The sequence below is a fragment of the Thunnus albacares genome, chromosome 6, assembly GCF_914725855.1.
Source record: "Thunnus albacares chromosome 6, fThuAlb1.1, whole genome shotgun sequence".
Classification (NCBI taxonomy): domain Eukaryota; kingdom Metazoa; phylum Chordata; class Actinopteri; order Scombriformes; family Scombridae; genus Thunnus; species Thunnus albacares.
In genome coordinates, this window is record NC_058111.1 from 29626152 (window position 1) to 29650043 (window position 23892).

The window sequence follows — 23892 nt, forward strand, 5'->3', positions numbered from 1 at the left end:
GAGGAGAGATGAGTAGATGAGGGGAAATGATGTTTTTGGCTAGCGCATTCAGACATAAACTTTCTATTGTGCCAAGAGGGCCCTGATTGTTTTTAATATGACAGCTGACAATTTTCCATCCCTGTGTTTAAACTTTTTCACAGTCTCCATTGAGTTACAGACTCTGTTAAATATTTGTTTGGCCTTTGACATCCAAGGCATCTTCTTTTGTCTCTCTTTATCCTGTGCACATGCATCACATACACCAATAATTATTAGTTTGACAGAAGCAATTACTCAATTACTTTTATTCAATGAATGTGTCTGTGTTTAACATGGATGCATTTTTGTGCATGGCTATTAAAATTTAGCCTGTGTGTGTCATGTGTGTGGTCACTTTATGTATAAAGACGATAAACACAAATCACAGCACCATGTTGTTACAATAATGTGGTTCTGTAGTAGTCATCATGTGTGTGTTTCTGTTCATAATACAGCAGCACGTGAGCGTAAGCAGCCACTGCCTTCAGACATTGCAGTCATCATGTACACCAGCGGATCAACAGGTGTCCCAAAAGGCGTCATGATCTCCCATAGCAACATTATTGCTGGCATCACTGGAATGGCCGAGCGGATACCCAACCTGTGGTAGGCACCACACAAATACATGCAGCACATTTCCATCAATGTCTGGTCAGATTTGTAATTTAGTTTAATTATACTTTGATTGGATAGTTCCTGATTTAAATCATAATTTTGTAAATTTTAGATTGTATGTTTTTAGGCAATGTTTCCGTATGGCTGATTGTCTTATTCAACAATTAACGTTTGAGTAGTCAGAACTTTTGTATTGGTAAATAGAAAACAATGTTTTTCAGAACATTTTATATTCCTCAAGGCAAGGCATCAAAAAAAGTATTATTTTCATATCAGTACCAAAACAGATAAGGTATTGGCACTGGTTCAAACATCTTTAAAGGAATAGATTGAGTTTTTGGGAAACAGTAAGCAAGAAAATTGATGCCACTCTCATGTCTGTAAGTATCAAGGTTCAAGGTTCATTTTAATTGTCATTATATAATGTAGGATTCCACAATGAATTTCAGTTGTAGCCCCATCCACGCTACTCATAGGCAGTGTATTTACAAATATTAAAATATTTTAAATTAGAGTAAAATAATCAATTTGGAAGCAACAGCCAGCAGCCAGTTAGCTTAGCTTAGCATAAAGACTGGAAACCTGTCCAAAGATAACAAAAGCTGCCTACCCCCCTCTAAAGCTCACTAAGCGCTAAAGTTGTGGGGCAGCTGTAGCTCAGGAAGCAGAGCAGGTCGTCCACTAACCAGAAGGTTGGCAAGATACTGAACTCCAAATTGCTCCCAATGGTTGCACCAGTGCCTTGTGTGGAAGCTTGCTGCCATTGGTGCGTGAATGAGCAGCAGAAAAACATTGCAAAGTGCTTTGGATAAAAGTAATATATAAATGCAGCCATTTTTTTTTACCACTTAGAGTTCCTTGAGTCTTTCTTTCACTGAGGTTGCCAGGCAACCAATGGAGAAAAGTCACTGCCTCCGGCCAAGAAATAGTCCAGTACATAAACCCCTGCACAATCACAACTTGTCATTTCTATACTTCTGTGTTTGTACGGATTAAACAAATGAGATATAATGTGTTAGTTAGTTACCTGCGTAGGCAGATTTTGTTACCTCTGGACAAAGCAAGGCTAGCTGTTTGACCCCATTTCCAGTCTTTTGCTAAGCTAAGCTAACGCCAGAGTGGTATCTCTCCTCATCTAAGTTCCGGGAAGAAAGCTAATAAGTGTGTTTTCCAAGATTTTAAACTATTCCTTTACCAATTCAAGCTATTTGATTGGTGGAACTCTTTGTGGGAAATGTGCTGCCTGTTTCCATGTTTCTCAGTTCAGGGCAAGAAAGTCGTATTTTTGTACTTTTTACATTACTAGTGTTGTGAACCGAATTATACATAATTTTCTTTTCATTTCTATTACTATTACTGTTTGCCCACAGTGAGCAGGGTGCTGCATGTGCCTAAATATATTTATGCATGAGAAAGTCTCCATAGTGTTTCTGATATCAGCACACTGAGGACATTAACTTCTTCTTATCAGCTGTTTCCAACTCTCCTCTTCGACTAATCTCTGCTGTCAGGGGCTATATGCTGTAGGCTGTAAGGTTGTCTGATAACACTGTGTTTAAGGACAAATGCCAAAAGATCTATTGGGCTAACTTCCTGGTCGGGGCCTCAGTGTCAACTGAGCACGTGCAGAGGTATGAGTCAGCCAGCTAGTACCATCATAGAACAGAAGTGTTTACATTAAAATAAAAATCAACCCCCTCTCTCTAGGGAATGAGAGGGGGATGAGAGGAAATGCAGGAGGGAGGGAGCGGCGGATGGAGGGAAAAAACAGGGAGGATGGGAGTCAGGGTGAGAAGGATGGAGGTTAGAGGTTTGATACGGCTGTTGGCTTTCCTTTGTGTAAACCTCCTCCCTACTGTATGTGCCCAGAATTTCATTAAAATGTGATTTCCCACAATTTGGATGATCCAGAGGTGTTTGTATTCAGATAAATATGTAGCCAGTAAATCATATTTAAGTCAGTTGCATACATTGCACGTGATTCAACAATCATAAACATTCATTACCATCACATGACTCATGATCCTTGTGATCATGATAGTTTGTACTAAAACTAATTATTCAGTAGATCAATTCATTACTCTAGCCTGAAGAAATTAATCAGACCTGATGCTTGACTGAGTAGGCACTGATGACTTTGAGAGCAATATATAAGAGTGTCTTTGTATTTACAGTGAGGAGGACACCTACATTGGCTACCTGCCTCTGGCCCATGTACTGGAGCTGAGCGCAGAGCTTGTATGTGTTTCTCATGGCTGCAGAATCGGATATTCTTCACCTCAGACTCTCGCTGACCAGGTACAGTAAGACTCGAACAGGAGTCTTTATGTATTTCATCATAAACTTAATCTACCGTATGCAATCAATTTTTTGCCAGATGAGCTCTTTTCACAAATTACATTGCCCTTGACATACAGTATGTTTATATTGTATAGTTAAGGCTGGTTATCGAACCTCAATACTTTAAGTAGCAACCACAATGTGTCCATAGATCTGATTATGGAAAACTGTGAAATATCGAAAGCTGCAACAAATCATAACTTTGCATCAAACCATAACTTGTAGGCTTTTATACTATTTTTAGGTAAACTTCTTGTGGCTGTTGGTTTTAAAATTTTGGCTCACTTAAATAATTAAAACAAAACAAAAGAATATCAATGCCCAGTCCTGTATGTTTAGCTCAAAGGGAATGTGAATGTCAGCATCAGGGGTTTGATTCCAACTGAAGTCACTCGTTATAAAAATGTGTGCATTGCTGACATTTAGTATGCACTGGCCATCACAGGTTTTTTGCATTCTATTTGCAGGTACAAATAATCTTAGCCTTATTTGCTAAATATCAGACTGAACAGCAGTAAATGTATCATTGTATCTGTAAAATTAAATTAATGCATTTCTTTGTTTACACATAATGCAACGATGAACAAAAAATCAGTCGGAAATAATATTTTTAATCTACTGTAAATGCAAATTAGATGCTGGAAACCTGAAGTGTCTAATAATTATTGTGATGTTGCCTCTTTTTTCCCCATCCATAGTCAACCAAGATCAAGAAAGGAAGCAAAGGAGACACCAGCCTCCTGCAGCCCACTCTGATGGCAGCTGTGCCAGTATGACAGTACACTCAGCACAACACTATACTGCATTATACTGTATATAATGTTTGTGAAGCCTGAAAATGTCTCTTACTGAGTCACCTTTCCTTAAATCTATGTTTCAAGAAATGCTCTTGGCTTGACTTTGGGCTTATCCGGCAGTATATCAGATTTAAATCTGTCTTTGTTCGTTCTCCAGCTGTGGAGGAGCGTTGACAGAGTCCAGCAGGCAGACTGTGACGTAAATACTCTCTGCCTAGCATCACTGGATGCTGCTGCTCTGTCACTTAAGAATTAAAAACTGGAAGGTTAGACACCCAGGGGCTAAAAAGGTATATTATAAGGTTGGCAAGTTCTGCTCATCTTTGAAGTGATTAATCCAGTTCAGCACCAATGACGCCAGGATGGGCTTTACTCAAATCCTACTGGCTGTATTTATTTTATCTCTGGCAACATTCCAACAATTGAGCAAAAGCGGGTGTTCCACCCTTAATAAATGCCTTTATTTGTTTTACAAGGAGTTTCCAGTTTAGGGAAAAAAGTAGGACACACAGTGTGAACTGATAAGTAGAAGTTTGCAATCGGGGTGTAACCAATAATGTGCTCTGATACAGTGTTCACACAGACATCAGTGTGGTTGATAGATTATTGCACTCAAATATTCAAGGATTAAAGGTGCTATAGTTAATATATTTATGTAAACAATTGATCAAATGACAATGTTTATGGGAAAAGGGTCGCTCATAGTGACAAATCTGCAGAAAATTATCACCCCACTCTGATGCTCTATGGAGTGTTTCAGCATCGTTCAGCTCATTGCTGCCCCTAAATGACCAAAAAACCTGTCAGTGCGGGTTAAATGTGTAAGTTCTACTGTAGCTACTCAGCTAGCACTAGTTATCTAGCTAGCTACAATTATTCAAATATTTCCTACACTTACTATCACAGCAGTTACCATACATCATACTTTTGCAATGGTCATCTTTTTAACCGTTGTAGAGTGGATCAATTACTGGTCAATTACTGATGACAACATTTGAGAAGTGGCCCACTTTTTGTGTTTGTAATTTCCAGTGACTTGTCGATTAAACTTTTTGAGTGAAGAATTATTACTTTCCTCCAGTGGCAGAGTCAGGCTATCAGAGGGGCAGGGGCAAAAAACATAAAGAGCTCTTGATACATTCAATAGGCCCCATCAGCAGAGAGCAACAATGCATTTTAGACCATCCCCAATTAAGATGAACATTTCATTACAGTTTCATGACAGGATACATTTTTTAAATCTTTTTAACATGCCTAGGCAAAGGTTTAAGTTCTACTGAGCATCCCTCTAATTGCTAATGGCTAATGCAAACGTACCTTTATCTCTCTCATCTCCTCCCTTGCTGCATTTTGCAGATCCCATTGTATTGTCTTCAATTCTCTGTCTCTTCTTGGCATTCTGTAGGATAACTAATTGCTAATCCCCCTCTCTACAAGTTCAAGTTAATCCAAGTTTAAGGGCTGTAAATGCATTTTGAATGAATAATACTCTAATGATTTCCTTAAAGATTTTACAACACCACAAAATTGATTTCCAGTTTGTACCAAATATTTAGTTTAGAGATGGCTACGTACATAACTAGCTAGCTAGCTACTATCCATCTAGCATATTGTTTAGCATGTTATACAGCTTTGGACAGGCCTAAACATAAAGCCAACTTGAAAATACAGTCTACTTGCATTAGTAATGCATCCTTACCCTTATTTAATCCATACACTTGTTTTAATTGCAAAAAACTTTGCTATGTCACCTACCTCACAAATTGTCATGGGATCAAGGATCAAGGTTACAGCTTAGACTGCTCTGACCCAAACAATCTAAACAGGGTTTGACTGCGTAAACTACTGAGTAGTGCTGTTGGGGTTTTTTTGTTTTTAATTTTTTTGCTCACTAGAAGGGCACCCATACAGAACCTCCAACTTACCCCATAGGGACACTGCATTACATCCTCTTCATTTAAGGGGCACATCATATTTTCTCACTTCCAGGGGAACAATCACATTTTATCATACTGTGGGGGCACCCTAGAGGGCACTTTCGTTGTATTTTTTTTAACCTCAGGGGGACCAGGGCACCCCCAAGTCTGCCAGTGCTTTCCTCCATGCATTATCTTGTTTACCAATATTTTCAAGCTGCATTAACTCAAAGTCAGGGCTCATAAATTGTGAAATCCTGACTCAGCTTTGATGACGCTGCTCCTACCTTTGATTCAAAGTGGAGCTATCTTTATTAAAATATGTTTTTGTTTTCTGTTTTGTTTTTTTCCATCACATGAGTGGCTTTCATTACCACCCATCCATTAATGCTAAGGCTACCTTTTTTAAAAACTAAAAGTAATGGAAACAAAACCTTTCGTCCAATGAAAGCATGTACTTATGGTGTATGACTACTGTCCAAACCCATGAAAATTTCAAAACCCCAAAGATGTGTAATGTGATGTCTTTAATTAATTATACATAGATATGAAACTTTAAGCACTGACATGGAGAAATTTGACATTGACAAATTGTAATTCAACAAATTACAATTCCATTGCTGTACACCAACTAGTTTGAGACAATACGCCCCTCTCGCTGTATTTTCTCTCTCTCTCACCATGAGCACAGCCCCATTACACCCCCACCCCCATCTCCCAGTGGTCGTAGCGTAAAGGGCAGAGGGCCCCAGTGTCTGGAACCATTCACAGCTGTAAACGGAACGTGAGAAAGCCCCATGTGGTTATCCCCACGAAACACACTGATGCACACACACATACACACACATACAAATTGTTTGCTGTGATATGACAACAGGCTGCTGCATGAATCCTGTATCGACTTCCTCTCTCACTGCCTTAGCTTCACGCACACAAACACACAGCGAACACACCCACAGGGACCAGCTGGTTTTTATTGTTTTTTGTTTGTGCCCTTTCCCCCATTTCACTGTGAGTCCAGCTTTTGAAGACAATCTAATGAATTGGATGATGAAGTGTTCTTGGTCAATGGGTTTCCCCAACCACTGCTGTCCCCTTGACTGGGTTATAATCAGGGTATAAAATAACATCAATTAATTTAATTGACATTCCTCTTCCCAGTCCCATTCTGTTCCTATCACCAGTTGTATCCAGTTTATCATCTGAGCTAAATAGTCAAATTCATTGCATTAATACATGTAAGGTGAAAAGTTCCCTCATAGTGCTGAAATCACATAGAATTGTCAGCCAACTCTGCAGCTTTCTAATCATTTTGTATTTCAGGTATGATTGAGCCACAGTCATCAACCTGCAGTGTGCAATTTCAAACAGAAAAGCTCAAATAAACCAATTATTCTATGCCCAGCAGTGACTACAACCACAGAGTGGCTGATGAAAATTTCCAAGCATCTAGCTACAAAAGAGATATATTTTTTCTTGGAATTTGATAGAAACTAAAACAGATCTAAAAGAAAAGTGAATACTAGCTCAGATGAATGCAAATGTTGTTTTGTGTCTGCTTGTTGTTAAAGCAGGCAATAGTTTGCTAACATTTTAGCCATAAGCTAGGGATATGTGGTAGTTGTGTGTCTTTCAGCTTTTTTCTGCCCCCTAGTGGCCAAAAGTTGATGATTGCCGCTTTAAGTTTTTCTGCATTACTAAATGCAATTTCATCTCTTTCCCATTTTGCTAAATTTTGCATTTTCTTCTAGAATTTTACAATTGTAAAACAAATTTTTACATTCACAAATCATATCCACCTTAACCTTAACCTTTCAGAGTAAAGATTTCAGATCAATTATCTGAAGTTTCATGCACAGACTTCACTCACTGTAACAGGTGGAAGAATTTAACTGCAGTCCTCATTTAACCCAGCCAGAGATCCATCCTTGTGGATTGCTTTGGATTTCCCCTGGTTTTGTAGGTCATTTGTTGTGTTGTCCATTGGGCAGTATTTGCTGTTATGCAACCAAACTGTACAAAGACACACATGTTCCATGTTGTTCTAATTTGTTCCTCTGGACTAGAGAAAGTTGTTTGGTTATTTACATGTTTTTACAACCTCTGGGCCACTTAAACATAAACACAAAATAATAGGCATATATGGTGTTTAAAACAACTTTATTTGTGCATTGAGATGGGGTCATATTAAATAGCTCCAGAGCCGAGGCCTAATTTCAGGTTCCTGTCATTTCCCTCTCAAATTTTACTATCCCCATTAAACAAAACTATGCTAACGACAAAGAAGCCCTAAATATCAAATATATTATATTGGTTCTGACCTTATCAAGTATGTGTGCTTACTTCAGATCACTCTGGCTGTGGTGGAGGTCTCTAGTGTATCTTTGCTTTAGAGTCCATAACAGACTCTCCACTTGAGGGTGTCACAGCTTTGGCTGAGTGCCATATTAGAAGCTGTTATGGCAAAGCAGCTGTGCTGTACTTCTTATTGCTCCAACATATATCTTTTCACTGGGTGGATAAGTACAAAAACATGATAAATGTTGGTCAGTAAGTCATCTTATCTTCCCATACTGTCTGGCTGTCTCTTTCTCTGTATTTCCATTTTATCTTATCTACAACATTTTGCTTCCTCTGCATCAGTCTTATTGTCTCTACTGTTTTGACTGCTTTCTGTCATTAATTTTTTATGTGTCAGTCTATATATCTCATCACATATCTTCTATCTCACCTCTGTCCCTGTCCCCCTTCCCGCAGGAGATCATGGATCGTATCTATAAGAACGTAATGACAAAGGTCGAGGAGATGAACTGTGTCCAACGAACACTCTTCATTCTGGCATACAACTACAAACTGGATCAGCTCGCCAAAGGTTATAGCACACCTCTATGTGACAAGTATGTACATGAGTTACTCCAGTGTCATTTTCATGAGAGATTATAATATATGAATTATTCATTTTAGAAGTTCTTCAACCAGTAGAGCTTGTAATTCTAAAATGTTTGTAAATGCTCATTGTCCACTCCCCTGATAATCTACCTCAAATTATCCATTTAGGTTGGTCTTCAGGAAAATTCGCTCTCTCCTCGGTGGTCAGACACGGGTCTTGTTATCAGGTGGAGCACCGCTCTCTGCTGCCACGCAACGCTTCATGAACGTGTGTTTCTGCTGCCCAGTGGGTCAGGGATACGGCCTGACGGAGACTTGCGGCGCTGGAACCATTAGCGAGCGTAAGCAACAGTGAGAGTCATACATTAGCATACAATTAACATACAAAAAGGATATTTAGAAATATACAATAAATCACAAATAGAGAAAAGGTGAAAAAATAGACCACATGGGCACATTGACATCAGACTGTATCATGCATTTCACTCACACATAACTGTAATCCAACTACTGTCAGTTACATACTCTTGATTTCTTTTCAAATTACAACTTTAAACTGCTCTTATTTATGTCACTACAGTTCTATGAAACCTGGATGACTGCTAGAAATGGTATGAAATTTCCACCATTTTGGCATATTTCCACCATATCTGGTGGTCATAAAGACAGAACTCTCCAAACCACTGAGAGTGGATTTCTGTTTTCATATGTCTCAATAGCAAGTGAATGTGATGTTGCGTTGTAGCTCACTGGACTACAAGGCAATACCACTTAACAGATGTTTTTTAGATGACAGAATTACTTGACTTTCTCTGGAAAAAAGACAAAAAATTATAGTTGCAAATAACATTAGAAACTTGGACCAGAAGTGTAAATTGAAAAATCAAGATATCTGAGTCAGCTCAACTTGATATCAGTACAAAACATCATGGAAACCAAATAGTCTTGATGTCCAATGTTCATGTCATCTTTTTGCTGGATAAAATCAAAGGGTTAGACTTTTTAGCCATGCTAGAGGTGTGGCTCTAGGGATGGCAATGTCGGCCGGGCCACAGCTTTGGCCCAGACTAAAATATCTAAGCAACCGCTGAATGGACTATCATGAAATTTTGATACAAAGTATAGTACAGCCTGACCTGTACTTTATGTTTGGTGCTAATTAGGAAATATCACTATGCTAACATGCTAAACTAAGATGACCATGATTAACATTATATACCTGCTAAACATCAGCATGTCAGCATTGTCATTGTGAGCATGTTAGCATGCCGAACTCCAGACCTGCTAGCATGACTGTAGACTCTTATTTAATGTCTTGTTTTTCTGCAGCTCTATGTGACAAGACAGCCATTATGAGGAAAAATCTCTTGTTTTTGCTTGTTGGTTTGTTTTGAATTATTCAGCCTCAGTCATTTAATCAAAATTAAATTAGTAGCTGGTTTCATCTATTGAGCCATTTTTTGGAGACGTAGCACATTATTAAAAAACTGTGGGAAGTTCAGAGAAAAAGATGGAGTTTCCACAACCTGCAGGCTGAGATAAAAGCAGTGGGAGGACATGAGGGAACGAGTATTTTACAGCAGGGATGGGAAAATGGATGAGAGGAGAATGATTAGTAGATATATTGTGAGTGGGTTGTAGTAAACAGAGAAGGGAGTAGGTTTTTGTTTTGAAAAGAAAGATATAGTGTGGAAAAATCAACAGGAGCCACAAGCCCTGGCACAGTAAGGACCCCAGTTAGCTGCAAGGCATTGGCCTGTTATTCAACTCTTAAACAAGGGGATGTGAACATTTATGCACGTTTTTTTTAAACCAAATAAATACAAATGAATGTCTCCCCCCAAAAAACTGCAGACACTCACAGACACAATTTCTGGTAAGAAGGGAAATCTTTTTTTTTTTTAAATTTCTACATAATGTGCGTAAAAGAATACCACTCATATCTGCGGTGGTGCGGTGGTACTGTGGTATTGGTTGTCCCAATAATCGGTTTTGAACTTTGCAGCTTATCTTTTGGCTTTCATTGCCAACACATTTGTTAGAAAATGGAAATGTTCCCAGCCTTTCCCAAGCAGACTAAACCAACAGAGTGGCTCGCTGTCCATCACTCTGCACTGCGGTCATCCAAGCCAGGAAAACACTGGTTTGTGGACATTCCTTTGGGATGGGGTTTCCATGGCGAGGGAGCAAGTGGGGTCGTGTTGCTATGGTAATAAATTTCATGCCTTGATGCTAGTGTGCTTTCTGATCGTGTATGTGTGTGTGTTGTCTGTTCCAGTGTGGGATTACAGCACTGGGAGAGTGGGAGGGCCGCTGGTTTGCTGTGAGATCAAGCTCAAAGACTGGGTGGAGGGTGAGTGAGACTGGGAGAGGAGCCATACACACATAGACTGCATGATAAAATGATACACAGAGTCACGTGGACATACATCAGTTCTTGTTGCTCTTCTTTCTTTCTTACATCTCATGCACAGAGCACACACACACATAAACACTTTTTTGAGTTTACCAGTCCATCCGCCAATATTTTCAACATTTTCCAGGCTAGTGAGAATGTCGTCATTAAAGGAGTGATATCTGTAGCCGGTCCGTAACCTTTTAAGGAAAGCAAACCACTTTTCTCTCCATTCCTGTACTCCATCTTTTTACGTAAGGGACCATGATTCATTTTCATTACACTCTGTTAAATCTTGATACTTATCAAGTTGAGTTTATTGCTTGCTTGGCTTCCAGAGCAGAAATAGAATTTAAAGTAAACATGCTGTCAAGTTTTTATCGCCGCAAAATGATGTGGAAGGAGAAGGAAAGGTTTTTTTATTGCAGTTTTTTACTTGCAATGGACTGATGTTAAAACTCTGCTTTCAGGTGGTTATCGTAGCACAGACAAGCCGCATCCTCGAGGAGAGATTCTGATTGGTGGACCCAACGTAACCATGGGATACTACAAGAACGAGGCTAAAAACCAAGAAGATTTCTTTGTCGATGAGAACGGCCAGCGATGGTTCTGTACAGGGGACATCGGGGAGTTTCACGAGGACGGGTGCCTCAAGATAATTGGTGAGGAGACGTGGATGGAGGGATGAAGGAGAAGTGGGTGAGACGCAGATTTCCACTTTGGGTAATCTATCCTGGTTTGGATACTACTGCATCAAAAGCTCAAATATCAACATTTTGCCCCACATTCTTGGATTTCTCCCAGACAACCCACAGTCCCTCTGCTCCACTACCATCCATCAGTCTGGCAGGAGCCTTTTAACAAATCAGATTTTACTTCACTTCCCAGAATTACTACAATGTCTTGTTTACTTTAGTCAGCCAGAACAACCCAACTTTTGCCTTTTTGTGTACACTGGTCAGATATACACAGTTCAGTCTTTCCCCCAGCATCCTCCCTTCTTTTGAAGATATACTGTACACACACTATCTACACTTATAGAAGTGCACATGGACACCCACATGTTGTTACAACAGCTGTCTCCCCTGTGGTTCCAGATCGTAAGAAAGACTTGGTGAAGCTCCAGGCAGGAGAGTACGTCTCCCTGGGAAAGGTGGAGGCCATGCTGAAGAATTGCCCGCTGGTCGACAACATTTGTGCCTATGCCAGCAGGTCTGTTTCAGTGCATTAAGTGCAAACACTATATATGATTACATTGTATATATTACATTTGTGTCATATAATACAGCTGGAATTATCTGTCTTACATTTGTATTGGTGTTGCTAACACTTGTTTTCAGTTTAGATGGGTGTAAAAAGGTAGAAAATCCCCAAAATATTGTTTTCTTCCTCTGCTACTTAATAAATGTTAAAGCTCTAATCAATATTTATCATATTAACAATAAACCAAATTAATACATATAATCTGAAAGGATTTATCATCCAACTCTGCAGCTCTGCAAAGCTTTTTATCCTTTCACGCTTTTGCCTCCATAATCTGCACTTGTCACGTGATGGTTTTATTTATTTTATCAACTGTGAACATAAAGACCCTGACATGTTTTCTCAGGAGCTGGTGGAGACCAAACCAGAGCTAAAAGGAAAGTAAATATTGGACTTACATTCAGCAGATCATCAGAAACGCATCTCCAAATGAATGCTAACATTGTTCCGTGTCTGCTGGATGTGTAAATAGGCTACTGTTTGCTAATGTTCACTATATCAACTTTATAAGGTGATAATACAATGTCAGTCAACTTGTGTAATTCCTCTGCCCCCTAGTGGCTTTAACAATCAATTAATGCAACTTTATCTTATCAACTTCTAATTTAATATTGAACAGTTGCTTTATAAATCCAAATTGTGTCACACTTTGACAAACCTTGACAATACCTTTAATGCTTTTGCTGGCAGCACAAGAAAGAACTTTTTGAGAGATAATAGCTTAAATGTGCATACATGACATCATGACTAATTTTGAAAGTTGTGGAATGAATTTCTTACACCTCTGACCTTTGTGACACAGAATCTGAACATCTCGCTGCAGCCTGAAATGTGTATTCATATTCAATGTGATATTGGAGGTTGCAATCTTTCCATGCTCCATTCAGTTCCAGTATTGTTTCAGTGTCCTTATAAGGGAAATTGTGTCAGATGGTGAAGAACTGATAAATGGTTGCTTAAATTTACTGCATGTTTGTGCTCGATTACCTTATTTGGCCCAACATTCCGCCTGCTAGAATGAACACACACAAGACTACACTGTCTTTGTCTTTCCCTTTGACACCCCTCTCGTCATCTCCTGTCACTCTGCAGTGATGAGACATACGTGATTGGCTTTGTGGTGCCCAATCAGAAGCATTTCATGGCCCTGGCTAACCAGTATGGTATCCAAGGCTCATGGGAGGAGCTGTGCAACAGCAAGGCCATGGAGGAGCTGGTCCTCAAGGTCATCACTGAGGCTGCTCTAGGAGGTAGGAAGAGCTCCAGACATGGGGAGGGTTCAGGTTTTACACTGTTGGAACTTTTTAGGGTTGACATAAACGTTCATGTTTCATCTTCTGTTGCAGCCCAGCTAGAGCGCTTTGAGATCCCTCGCAAGATCCGTCTGAGTCCAGACCCATGGACTCCTGAGACAGGATTAGTGACTGACGCATTCAAGCTCAAACGCAAAGAGCTGAAAACACATTACCAGAACGACATAGAGAGAATGTACGGTGGGAAATAATGACAAAGACCAGCACAGCATTGTTCATTGTCAAAGCACAGACCAGACCAACACTTGACTCTGAAACACTCCCAATACTCTCTCACTCCTCCCCCCTTTCTTCTGCCCCATCAACAGAAAAGCTGGGTTGCAATTTCTCCCTTTACTGTGCACATATTAAACAATTCCACCATGGAAACGGCTTTTACTTGAATTTGTAACCATAAACAGACATAAAAAGTGCTTAAATGGAGAAATATTAAGGAGAACAAGAAGATCCCTTTTTATTGCTGCCTTTTCCCTTTTTTTCGTCTAGGTGTGTGACCTCTTTGTGGAGATCTTTATTGTTCCAGATGTGAGTTATGAAACAGATCGTGTTTTAGCTGATGTCTGTTGAACTCTTGTCTGAGTGCCACAGCAGAAGCTCAGGTCAGCTAGACAGGGTTGTTGCCTTGTTGCTTTGTGCTCATCCACAAAACTCCAGATTGATTATGTACATCCCTAAATCTCTTCTTAAGTTGTCTTTCCTGCAGGTCAGGAGATGGTTTAGCTTTTTCCTCACATGTTTTGAGTTCTGTGAATGGTTTATTTTATTTCCCACCCGCGGTCAGACTCTGACTCCCAGGCTCGTGGGACGTCTCTCACACCAGCACATCTTGATTCCAAAAAGCACAAAGTCATTTGAGGGCAAATGCAAGCAGGTTGGTAAGACTGCTGAGGTCATATCTGGTCTAACAATTTTTATCTTTTCATTGTCAACAGTGAGACTGTTGCTCCTTTTTTTTTCAGGAAAATGCACCTAACAGACTTATTTAAAAGATAAAAAACAAAGATGCATTGTTGTTTAGTTTATTCAATTTTCATACAGTGATAGAATATACTCTTCTATGTGCTGTACAGACCACAGTGTGCACAAAAATGCACATTTACTTGCTTGTATTACAGATGAAATTACTGTGTCGTCATTGTCATATTTGATAAATCATAGTGCAATATGAAAATGTATCATTGCTGTCCGAATAAGGCAGTCGATTACAGATAGGATTCAAATAAAGCTTTTTCAATGTGCGTGGGTGCACTGGTTGAAGAATTGGCAGACTTTTGCACATGCGACTTCTGTGTGTGTGTATGGTTAAAATTCATTTTGCAGGACTGTCATCACCAGTTTAATGCTTTGTTACATATTTTTTGTCATCTGTATGAGTATGACTGAGTGTGTGACTCATCATGTCCATACACAGCACAAACATGGTCCCAGCATCCCTCATAATGTGACACTTGTTGCCTTTTCTTGTGATTCTGTGTCACGCCTTTCTAATTCCTGGCTGATTTGATCTTGACTTGTACATACATGTATGTGGAGCTGTGATCAGTTCATGAAGCAAATGTAAATCCTTTATTTTAATGATATTTAATTATATCTATTATCATAGACCAGTTTTGGAGCTCAACTATCTCTCTAAATGGAGACCCTGCCTTGTAACATAAGTACATCCAACTATTTATTTGTAATTTGCTTTTGGAAAATACTCGAATGAAGTAAATAAAGATTGTGTTTGGTCTAAGTATTTTATTGGAAAAACATATTTGTTATTTCTGCCGCACTCACCTCTAATCAATTTGTTATTAATAATTGTTTTGTAGTCAGGATATCAGTGCCTCATCGGGTGTGAAACTGACGTGACCAAAAGACAGAAAGATGATGATGTTTATTTATGTCTGAACTTCCCAGCTGAAGCAGAGGAAATGAGTGAAATCATCCCTCACTGATTCAATAATAATCATGACTTACTGCAATTTAATCCAATTCAATCGTCAATGCTCACCATTTATTACAGATTTGAGGTGTGAATTCCCAGTGCTGACCGACTGTTACTCAGCTGGTGAAAAGGGAGGAGTTCAGTCAGACTATCATCTTATTAAATCAGGCGTTTGCAGATCACATTTTTAAAAGAAAAACAGCCACCCTATTAGAGTGACAAAAATTGTGTGAGAAGTTAAATCAAATGCTAATGTAAATGTAAATTAAAGAGCATGCATGTGAATCAGATACTTATTTAAGCTAATGAGCTTTTGGCTCTGTTTGAGCTTTTACATCTAAATTAGCTTTGTTTTCTGTAATCCCAGGGAAAAAGGCATCCATCACAAAGTTAGTGTTCCATGTATGACGCAGCTGGAGGATTTTATCTCTTTTTGGATGTTTCTAAACCCCCTAGATTTAATACAGAATTTTGCTGGAGTGTTTTTTTTTAAAAAAAAAAATCCCCTCAGACTAAACAAAATGAGCACAATATCTGCCAGAAGGATGCATTTTCCTTCATGGAATCATTGTGTATGTGCACCCATCTCTCTGTGCATCATTTGTATACTGATTGCATATAATCATACAATAGTGGCATTGATCAATTTACTGAAATGAATAATTAGATTTTGTTTGTTTGGTGTGTTCTGCATGGAGGGCTGAAAAAAACTGATATTCTGGAAAAGTTCAAATGACAACTTGTAATCTGGATCTTGCAGGCTAACCGGATACTAGATTGTGGTTTGTCTTATCTCAGTCTCACGCAAAAATATGACAACATTAGCTGGTGGAAATTTACTGCCGGGGTTTTTCTAAAACCACTTTTTAAACAGTTGTAGTTTCTTCTCAAATGTGTTTTTCCATCACATCCCCTCAGGATTTCTCTCTGTTCAACATGACACAAAAAAACAATTTTTTAGAAGTTTAGTGAATCTAATATACTCATGCGAATTTTAGGACTTTGTAATAATCCCCAAGAGCTATGATAAATGTTAAAAGATGCTCAGAGTTTCTTTGCCTTCAGGGCTTGCTTAGACAGAGGACTCATCTTACAATCAGGCTCCATCACGTGACTCATGACATTCCTGAGTCTCTATATAAATATCTTCAGCCATTTAGAAGTTCTGCCAAACTCCAGAAGAGCCGCAAGAAGATACAAGCTTCACAAGAGACTTAGCTCTTCAGTTTGGTGAGTTGATAATTCCTGACATAGTTATTATTGTTTATAGATTGCTGTTTTATATTCACTAAATCACTTTATGCAGATATTAAGTAACTTTTTATAAACTACTGGAAAGTGTTTTAACACAAAAAGTACAAAGATGCCCTTAAATATACACATGGAACTGAAAGATGATATAACTATAAAGAAAAGTCAAGAATGTATTTTTATAAATGTCAGAGAATGAGAGGCTGTTAAATCAAGTATCCTGATGGAAATTTATATATAATATACTGGTAATAAATGCTAAACTGTGTGCACATTTGCAAAACCTTCTAGCAAAGTGAAGCACTGAGGAATACTTTGTCAGTGGGATGAGGTCGCCTTGATGCCACCAAACCACAAATTAAAGGAACAGTGGTCTAGATGTAACTTTTTTTATTCGTTTATTTGTTTATTGCTTTCCATTGCAGGTTTCACGTTTTGCCCTCCTTAATTGACGCTCTTGATGACATTTCATCATCAGTTACGCATGAAGAGCCTGCAAACAATTTTTGTCTGTTGTGACATGGTTGTAAATGAACAATGACTCTATATACATTTTTCAATTTTAGTAATCTGTAAAAACTTGTATAGCAATACTCCACTAACTAGTAATTTGAACCTTGTGCGTACATTGCGCGCAAAGCGTGAGAACCGTGAAACATATTTATGTTTATACTTCTTTATCTTTTTTCAGTGCATCATCTAGGTCATCTACGTAGGCTGCTCTGAAGAAATGGAGCGCCTGGAAAACTCCACAGAACCCTCCAAACGCCTCTTCCTGCACACACAGAGCGCCGCTGGCTCCCAGGCGGACAAGAGCGACGGGAACGCATACCTGTACATATTAATAGTCATGTCTTTCTACGGGGTCTTCCTCTGTGGTATAATGCTGGGCTACTTCCGCTCCAAGAGGAGGGAAAAGAGGAGGATCAACATTTTCACGCGCCTGGTGCACGAGGAGGAGCAGCGAGAGTGGGGCGCGCTTCCCAAGAAGCACAGCCTCACCTTTCCCGCCACTGCGTCGGGACTATGCTCGGTGCAGGTGTCCCTGCCTTTCTGCGGTAACCAAGACAACCACTTTGGACATCTCCACTACGAGGGTGCGCTGCACTCACCGCTGGCGTGCGCGCTGTGCACGGAGCAAAGCAGCATCAGCTCCCTGTGCTCCTCCGCGGACACGCGCACCGCCATTGAGGAGGAGGAGTCGGACAGCGGCACTGCGGAGGGACCGGAGGAGAACCTGAAGGGAGGGTCCGAGAACAGCGGAGATGATTCAGGCTGAACTCCACCCAGAAAAACTGTGTGACAAAGCGTTCAAAAGAGGAGGAACGTCACTTGGAGAAAAGACCAGCAGGTTCTCAGGCGTCTTCACGTCACAGAGGCCCAAACATCAGCAATGGCTCATCATATGTTTGCCATAAAAACTCCCCCAAACTACATATCCAACACACTTTATCCATAAAAGGGTCAAGCATTTAATTCATACTGAAAAGATATCATGTGATGGAGACTCTGATGGAGACCTTCAGGTCAAAAAGAGCTGCTTAGAAGAAATTTTTTGCCACAAATCATTTTTGTTTCAAACACTTTTGTGTGATCACTGCTCCATATTTTTATAAAAATGAAAACAAATTCAACTCAAGTGCCAAACTTTTCCCTGTAGCTGCTGATATGGATGCCTTATGGAAAAATATTGAATAATGTAGACTGAAGATCATAGTGAGCGTGAGACACATGAATACAGTGTTTGTTTTTTAAATGCATTCAGCATTTGGGATAACTCATCAGTAGTCAATCTTATATTAAAATGACACTGAGCTACACTCAATAGAAATAAAACAGACTTTTTGCTATGTTGTACTAGATTATTATATTCACTGGAGCCCCCTCCACACGCCACACTGAGAACCTCCGTCTGGTTTGGGCTGATGACTCACCCTGCAGGGGACTGAGTAGAAGCTTTTTGGACTGAACTTGACTTTTCTCTTGCCTCTCGGTCTGGAGAATTGAAATGCACCTGGAACCCACTTGAAAGATGTTAGGCTCGTTTGTCTGCAACTCAAATGTCTTTGTTGTAGCTTCATGATCGACACACTGTCCACACATAGTCGATGATGGTTTACTTGATGAAAGCGATGCACTGTACATATTGTTTGTATTTGTCACTCTGTAAGGCTTAATTTAAGATGGAATCTTTGTAGTGACTCAGAATAAAAACAAATAAATGCTCAGAGTTGATGCAAGCTTTACTCTCTCCCTTCTTTGTTGTAATATGACATTTCACCAGCGGAGGGCAGTCTTGTAGTTGTTACAGAGTGGTTGGTGAGGAAATGAGTGACTCTATTATTATCATGTTATTTTTAGATAGCCTACAGTAGATCATTAGAATAATGCAGAATAGGACAGATAATAACTGAATCAGTAGCACCAATGCACCGTAACTTTTTTTTTTTTTTTTTTAGCTCATATCATCAGTTAAATCTGCCTCTAACTCTATTTGTCACACAGTGACACAGCAGACTATGACTCAAATATCCCAGTTATCTTCCAACATTTAAAACTGACAACATTTCAACTTTTGGTGGCAAATTAAGAAGCCTGAAACAGAAAACAGTTTATTTTTTCATTTGCTGGTAATTTTCCATTGGTGTGGGAGGATCCTGAACTCCATTTAAAGACCAATCAGACTAGATAATCACATGTTAAATGACATAGAAGGTCACCGGGGCTTTTCTTTCCTCTGTCCATGAACAGCTTCCTTATGATAAAAACAGGGAGCAAAACAAGGAGGCAGCTACAGGTTTTCTATTCCTCTACGGCAAACGCTCTTTTGTGTTTTCTCTGTGCTGCGTCACTCAACCCTGACTCACACACACACACACACACACACACAGGCTATCAGCATCCCTGCGGGCTCTCAGTCCCATAACTCACAGCAATGACAGCTCGCCACACCAGCATAAACAAGAATAATGTCCAGAGGGAGTACACACAGATTTTATGACGTACATGTATTGACAGTGTAATAGCCCTGATAGGCCTGAAGGCATCTGTAAATAAATCTTTGTGAATTAATGGGCTCTGATCATCATTAGGCACAACAGCTGCCAGAAAAACAGCCAGATTGTTAAAAAATATTTGTTTATGGGTTATCCTTGCATGACTCTGCTCAGCTAGAGTATGCTTTCTATCAGGCACACTCTAAATTTCACATTTTGAAGATAAGCTTTAGAGGAGTTTTATCCCTGGATTTTAGACATTTAGCTCCTATCAAGAGAAGCTTCTTACTCTTTGAAACATATTCCCCCTCCGCTTTGAAGTTTTCAGGTTCTATTGTCTTATAACATTGAATCAAAGAAGTGTCTTATGTGTCTTCTCTGACTCTGAGCAACAGAAAACACCCTTTTATTTCAAAGTGAAAACAAATATCTAAAAAGTGATCTGAATTCATTACGAATATAAACCTTCCTCCAGCTTCAGACTTCAGAGTCTCCCACATGCTTTCTGCCAAACTATAGTTAAGATGTAACGTGATGTTTTCTTTAGTTTTTTTGCTTCTTTTTCTCTGCGACTCTCCAATAAAATTGCAACTAGTGAAGCAAATGCCCAACTGTTGTTGTCTCTCCAATCTGAGCCTCTGAAGCTTGTAATTCATTTCCTTGCTCCCTCCCTCAGTTTTTGAGGGCGGTCCACTCTAGGCAGATTTACAGCAGTACCATTCTCTTATAATATAATAATGAATGATTTAACTGGACTCTAATGGATAGTTCAGTGACTTGGAAATGTTCTTCCATCATCTCCTGACTTTGTGCTTCTCAATAACCTTTTGGATTGTTCTTTTGTCTTAATTGTTGAGGTTTTGCCACATTAATGACTCACCACAAAACCTGGACCTTCCAGATACAGGTGTATTTATACCACAATCAACTGAAACACCTGGACTACACACAGGTGATCTCCATTTAACTAATCATCTGACGTCTAAAAGTAACTACCTGCACCAGTGATGATTTCAGTGTTATATTAAATGGGGTAATACTTATGCAAACAAGTCTTTCTTATATTTGTAATTAATTTAGATCAATATATAAAGATCTTTTTTTCTGTTAATCGGTGTCAAAAACGCCAAAAGAAGGCAACAGAAGGATCTCTCTATCTCTCTGTCTCAGTCTTCCTATCTTCCTGACAGCTTGACACAGATACAGCCTTGTTGAAGCATTCGAAATCTTATTTCATACACAACACAAACACCACTGAATAAATCATGTACAGCAAACACACACAGCCACACTGACTGAACCATTCATTTATTATCAACAAGGAAGTTGAGGGTGATGCACTGCTGCATCTGTAGCAACGAGCAGGAAAAATATGTGCAAGCTGCCAAGTCCTCTCTGATGGTACAACAACAGCTGCGAGTGTGAGTGTGTGTGTGTGTGTGAGCAAGAGAGGGAGAGAGAGAATTAGAGTGAGACAGAAAGCAAGGGAGTTTTTCTCACAAAAAAGAGCGAGTAAGAGTAAGCAGGGTGAGAATAAAAAGCAGATGTGATGCATGGAGCGCCTCCTGCACCGTGAAGCAGGATGTTTGTCATTAGTGTCCCCCTGTGGGAGTCGATGGTGGGGCCTGTGTCCTGCCTCAGGCCAGCCTCACACATACACACCATTAATGAGTCTGGAAATGAGTCACTTTGAAACCCAACCATCCCTCTCCCTGTTTCCATTCTTACCCCTCCCTCTTCCTGTCCTCTCTTCTATCTCCTCATTTAACTTCTTTTCATTAAGTTGAGATTTCACCAGAAAAAAAGGGGTTTTGTAATGTGAGTATATATAATTGATCTATATACACTGCACGGGTTGTCAGATGGACTATTTTTTATGGACTATAATGTGAGTATATATAATTATATAATGTGAGTATAATAATGTGAGTGTGAGTATATATAATTGATCTATATACATTGCACTGGTTGTCAGATGGACTATTTTTTCAGATCAGAATCCATAACAGTACCATTAGTATTAATATTGGTAAAATTTGCACATTGCCATTGATAACCTTTGAGGAGCCTCTTGAATGCTTGTAATGTTTTATGATTTGGCATGAAAATTGATCAGATTTAAATTTAAGGCTGCACTAGTCAGTTTTCTACATGAAAAACCAGTCAAATGACTATGTGTAATGTGAAAGTGGTCAAACATGGTGACAAACCCACAGAGAATTATCTCCTGACACTGCAACCCCAGCCAGCTCTCTGAAACTTTATATCTTGTTTTGGTGTTATGGCCTGCAAATTTAGTGTTATATACTCTGTCAGTGTTCTCCTCAACCTTGTTTCCAACAGCAGAATGAAGCTGTTTTGAGCAAAAGGCTCTGATAAGCTGTGCGCTACCCACCCAGCACCAAACAACAGACAGAAAAAGTTAGGAACTAGCTAGTGACAGTAGTGAAACTAGTGGGATAAAGACATAATTATATGTGGGACTAAAAGAGGGGAAAATGTAAGAATTACATTCATGAGGACACAAGAAAACACAACTCCAAATAAATGTTGCTCCATGTCTTACACATTAGCAACATCAACTTCACAAAACCATAATACTGTATGTGACACGTGTGATTTCTTTTAGCTTCCCGCAGAGTAGCCTACTGCCCCCAAGTGGACAAAAAAGAAATAATGCAGCTTTAAAGCTGTACTAATGAATGTTGGAAGGTCTGCCTCTTTGTGACAAACCCACAGAGAATTATCACCTGACTCTACAGTTCTAGTCAGCTAATTGCAGACAAACAAAGTTAACAACTAGTAAGTGAAGGAGGTGGAGCGTCTAGTAGCTTAAGAGTCACAAATTTTACTCAGGAGTTGGTGGAGACCAAAACAGAGTGACTGTTGGACATATATCTGCCAGGTGGCCAGGAACATGACTTTAAATGAATGCTAATATCTACTGTTGTATATCTACTGAATTTGTAAGTAAGCACCAGTCTGCTAACATGTTAACCATATCAACTTTTTAAGGCCATGTACGCATTCAGCTTGTTGTGGATTTCCATCCCTAAGTGGCCAGAAATGTATCAATCATCTCCTGAAATGTTAAGCTTAAATGTTGAGCACAGTTCTTAAAATGTAAATATATGTGCACGATTAAATGGAAGGAATTTTTTTTTTCCAAACATTAATGTACAAAAAGTATATTCATTGCATGCAGTTGTCCCCTAATCCTTTCATGTACAGTAATTCACATCCATTTGTTTCAAACTTATTTCATGATGAATCATTTGAATTTGCAGCTTCTTGTTATTTGTCTCAATATCAGGGAGAAAATAAAGCATCACCTCATGAGCAGTCAATAGTTCTCCACCGGTTTATCCACAGTGAAGCAGTTTGAATCACTTCACCTGATAAAAGCCTCTCAGGTCTCATCTGATTTTCTGCTGATATGCAAGCCTGCCTCAGCTGTGATAAATTACAAGACCTTTTCTGGGTCATGGACACTGAGCCGATTGTAATATGGAATCAAAGCAATTACAGTGATGGAGCAGGTTTGCGTCACTCAGGCTCTCACAGTTATTATTAGGGAACAATGTGAAGATCTGTGCAAGAAGTAACTTCACTTTGTTAACTACAGTGAGCCTGCCTGACAAAGAGCCAGACGCACTCAAGATTACTGACAGTTTAACAGTGGATTCATTGTGTTTGAATAAAACTAAATGAAGGATATTATGCCTTAAATCCAGTTTAAACTGTCTCAAATAATGATAATTTTTGTGGTGTTCTGTTTTTGGTTATTTAATTTATAGCTGCTTTCTTTTCCATGTTTAAAGATAGTCTTTTGTTTTTGACTCACCCTTTCTCAGCTGATTGGGATGGCGAGCGTTGAAAACATTCCTCGTCTGAGCTCCATCAGTCTGCTGCTGTCGGACATTTCAGTGAGTCACCCTAATCCTATTCACTGTAAATACTGTAGCTGTAGCGTATGCCGCCTCTTTGCAAAGTAATAACATGACCTTTGGAAGCAGAAGTACCGCAGAGTACGAGGTTCTGCTGATGAGCTTATTATAAGAATCACAACTTTCTCTGGAGTTCTCATATCAGCTCTGACCTTCTGATCCTTATCTCAGAGCCCATAAGTGGCTATTCGTAGAAAGCTTTGTTTGTTTAACGTGCCA

The 23892-nt window shown here is 39.3% G+C and overlaps 2 protein-coding genes across 5 annotated transcripts in view; both read left to right on the forward strand.

The window, feature by feature from the left end:
- The window catches only part of acsl3a (acyl-CoA synthetase long chain family member 3a), a 33767-nt gene extending 18477 nt beyond the window's left edge, over positions 1 to 15290 (forward strand). For 3 of the 4 annotated variants that reach the window (XM_044355057.1, XM_044355056.1, XM_044355059.1), the window contains 10 exons: positions 477 to 627; positions 2811 to 2934; positions 3675 to 3746; positions 8447 to 8586; positions 8747 to 8919; positions 10857 to 10931; positions 11444 to 11635; positions 12071 to 12185; positions 13329 to 13486; positions 13583 to 15290. In XM_044355057.1, coding sequence (XP_044210992.1) covers positions 477 to 627; positions 2811 to 2934; positions 3675 to 3746; positions 8447 to 8586; positions 8747 to 8919; positions 10857 to 10931; positions 11444 to 11635; positions 12071 to 12185; positions 13329 to 13486; positions 13583 to 13740 — 1358 coding nt within the window. In that variant the 3' untranslated portion in view covers positions 13741 to 15290. Of the gene's footprint in view, positions 1 to 476; positions 628 to 2810; positions 2935 to 3674; positions 3747 to 8446; positions 8587 to 8746; positions 8920 to 10856; positions 10932 to 11443; positions 11697 to 12070; positions 12186 to 13328; positions 13487 to 13582 lie in introns of those variants that run through there. The other variant, XM_044355060.1, reaches the window with a different exon arrangement.
- A 1322-nt stretch (positions 15291 to 16612) lies between these two features.
- On the forward strand, positions 16613 to 19802 carry kcne4 (potassium voltage-gated channel, Isk-related family, member 4). The gene is made up of 2 exons (XM_044354166.1): positions 16613 to 16709; positions 17422 to 19802. The coding sequence occupies exon 2, from the start codon at positions 17461 to 17463 to the stop codon at positions 18007 to 18009; it is 549 nt and encodes a 182-aa protein (XP_044210101.1). The 5' UTR covers positions 16613 to 16709; positions 17422 to 17460; the 3' UTR covers positions 18010 to 19802.
- The last annotated feature ends 4090 nt before the right edge of the window (positions 19803 to 23892 follow it).

Excerpts from the sequence above, each read along its gene's own strand:
- kcne4 (XM_044354166.1), top strand. The coding sequence starts at position 17,461 with ATGGAGCGCCTGGAAAACTCCACAGAACCCTCCAAACGCCTCTTCCTG.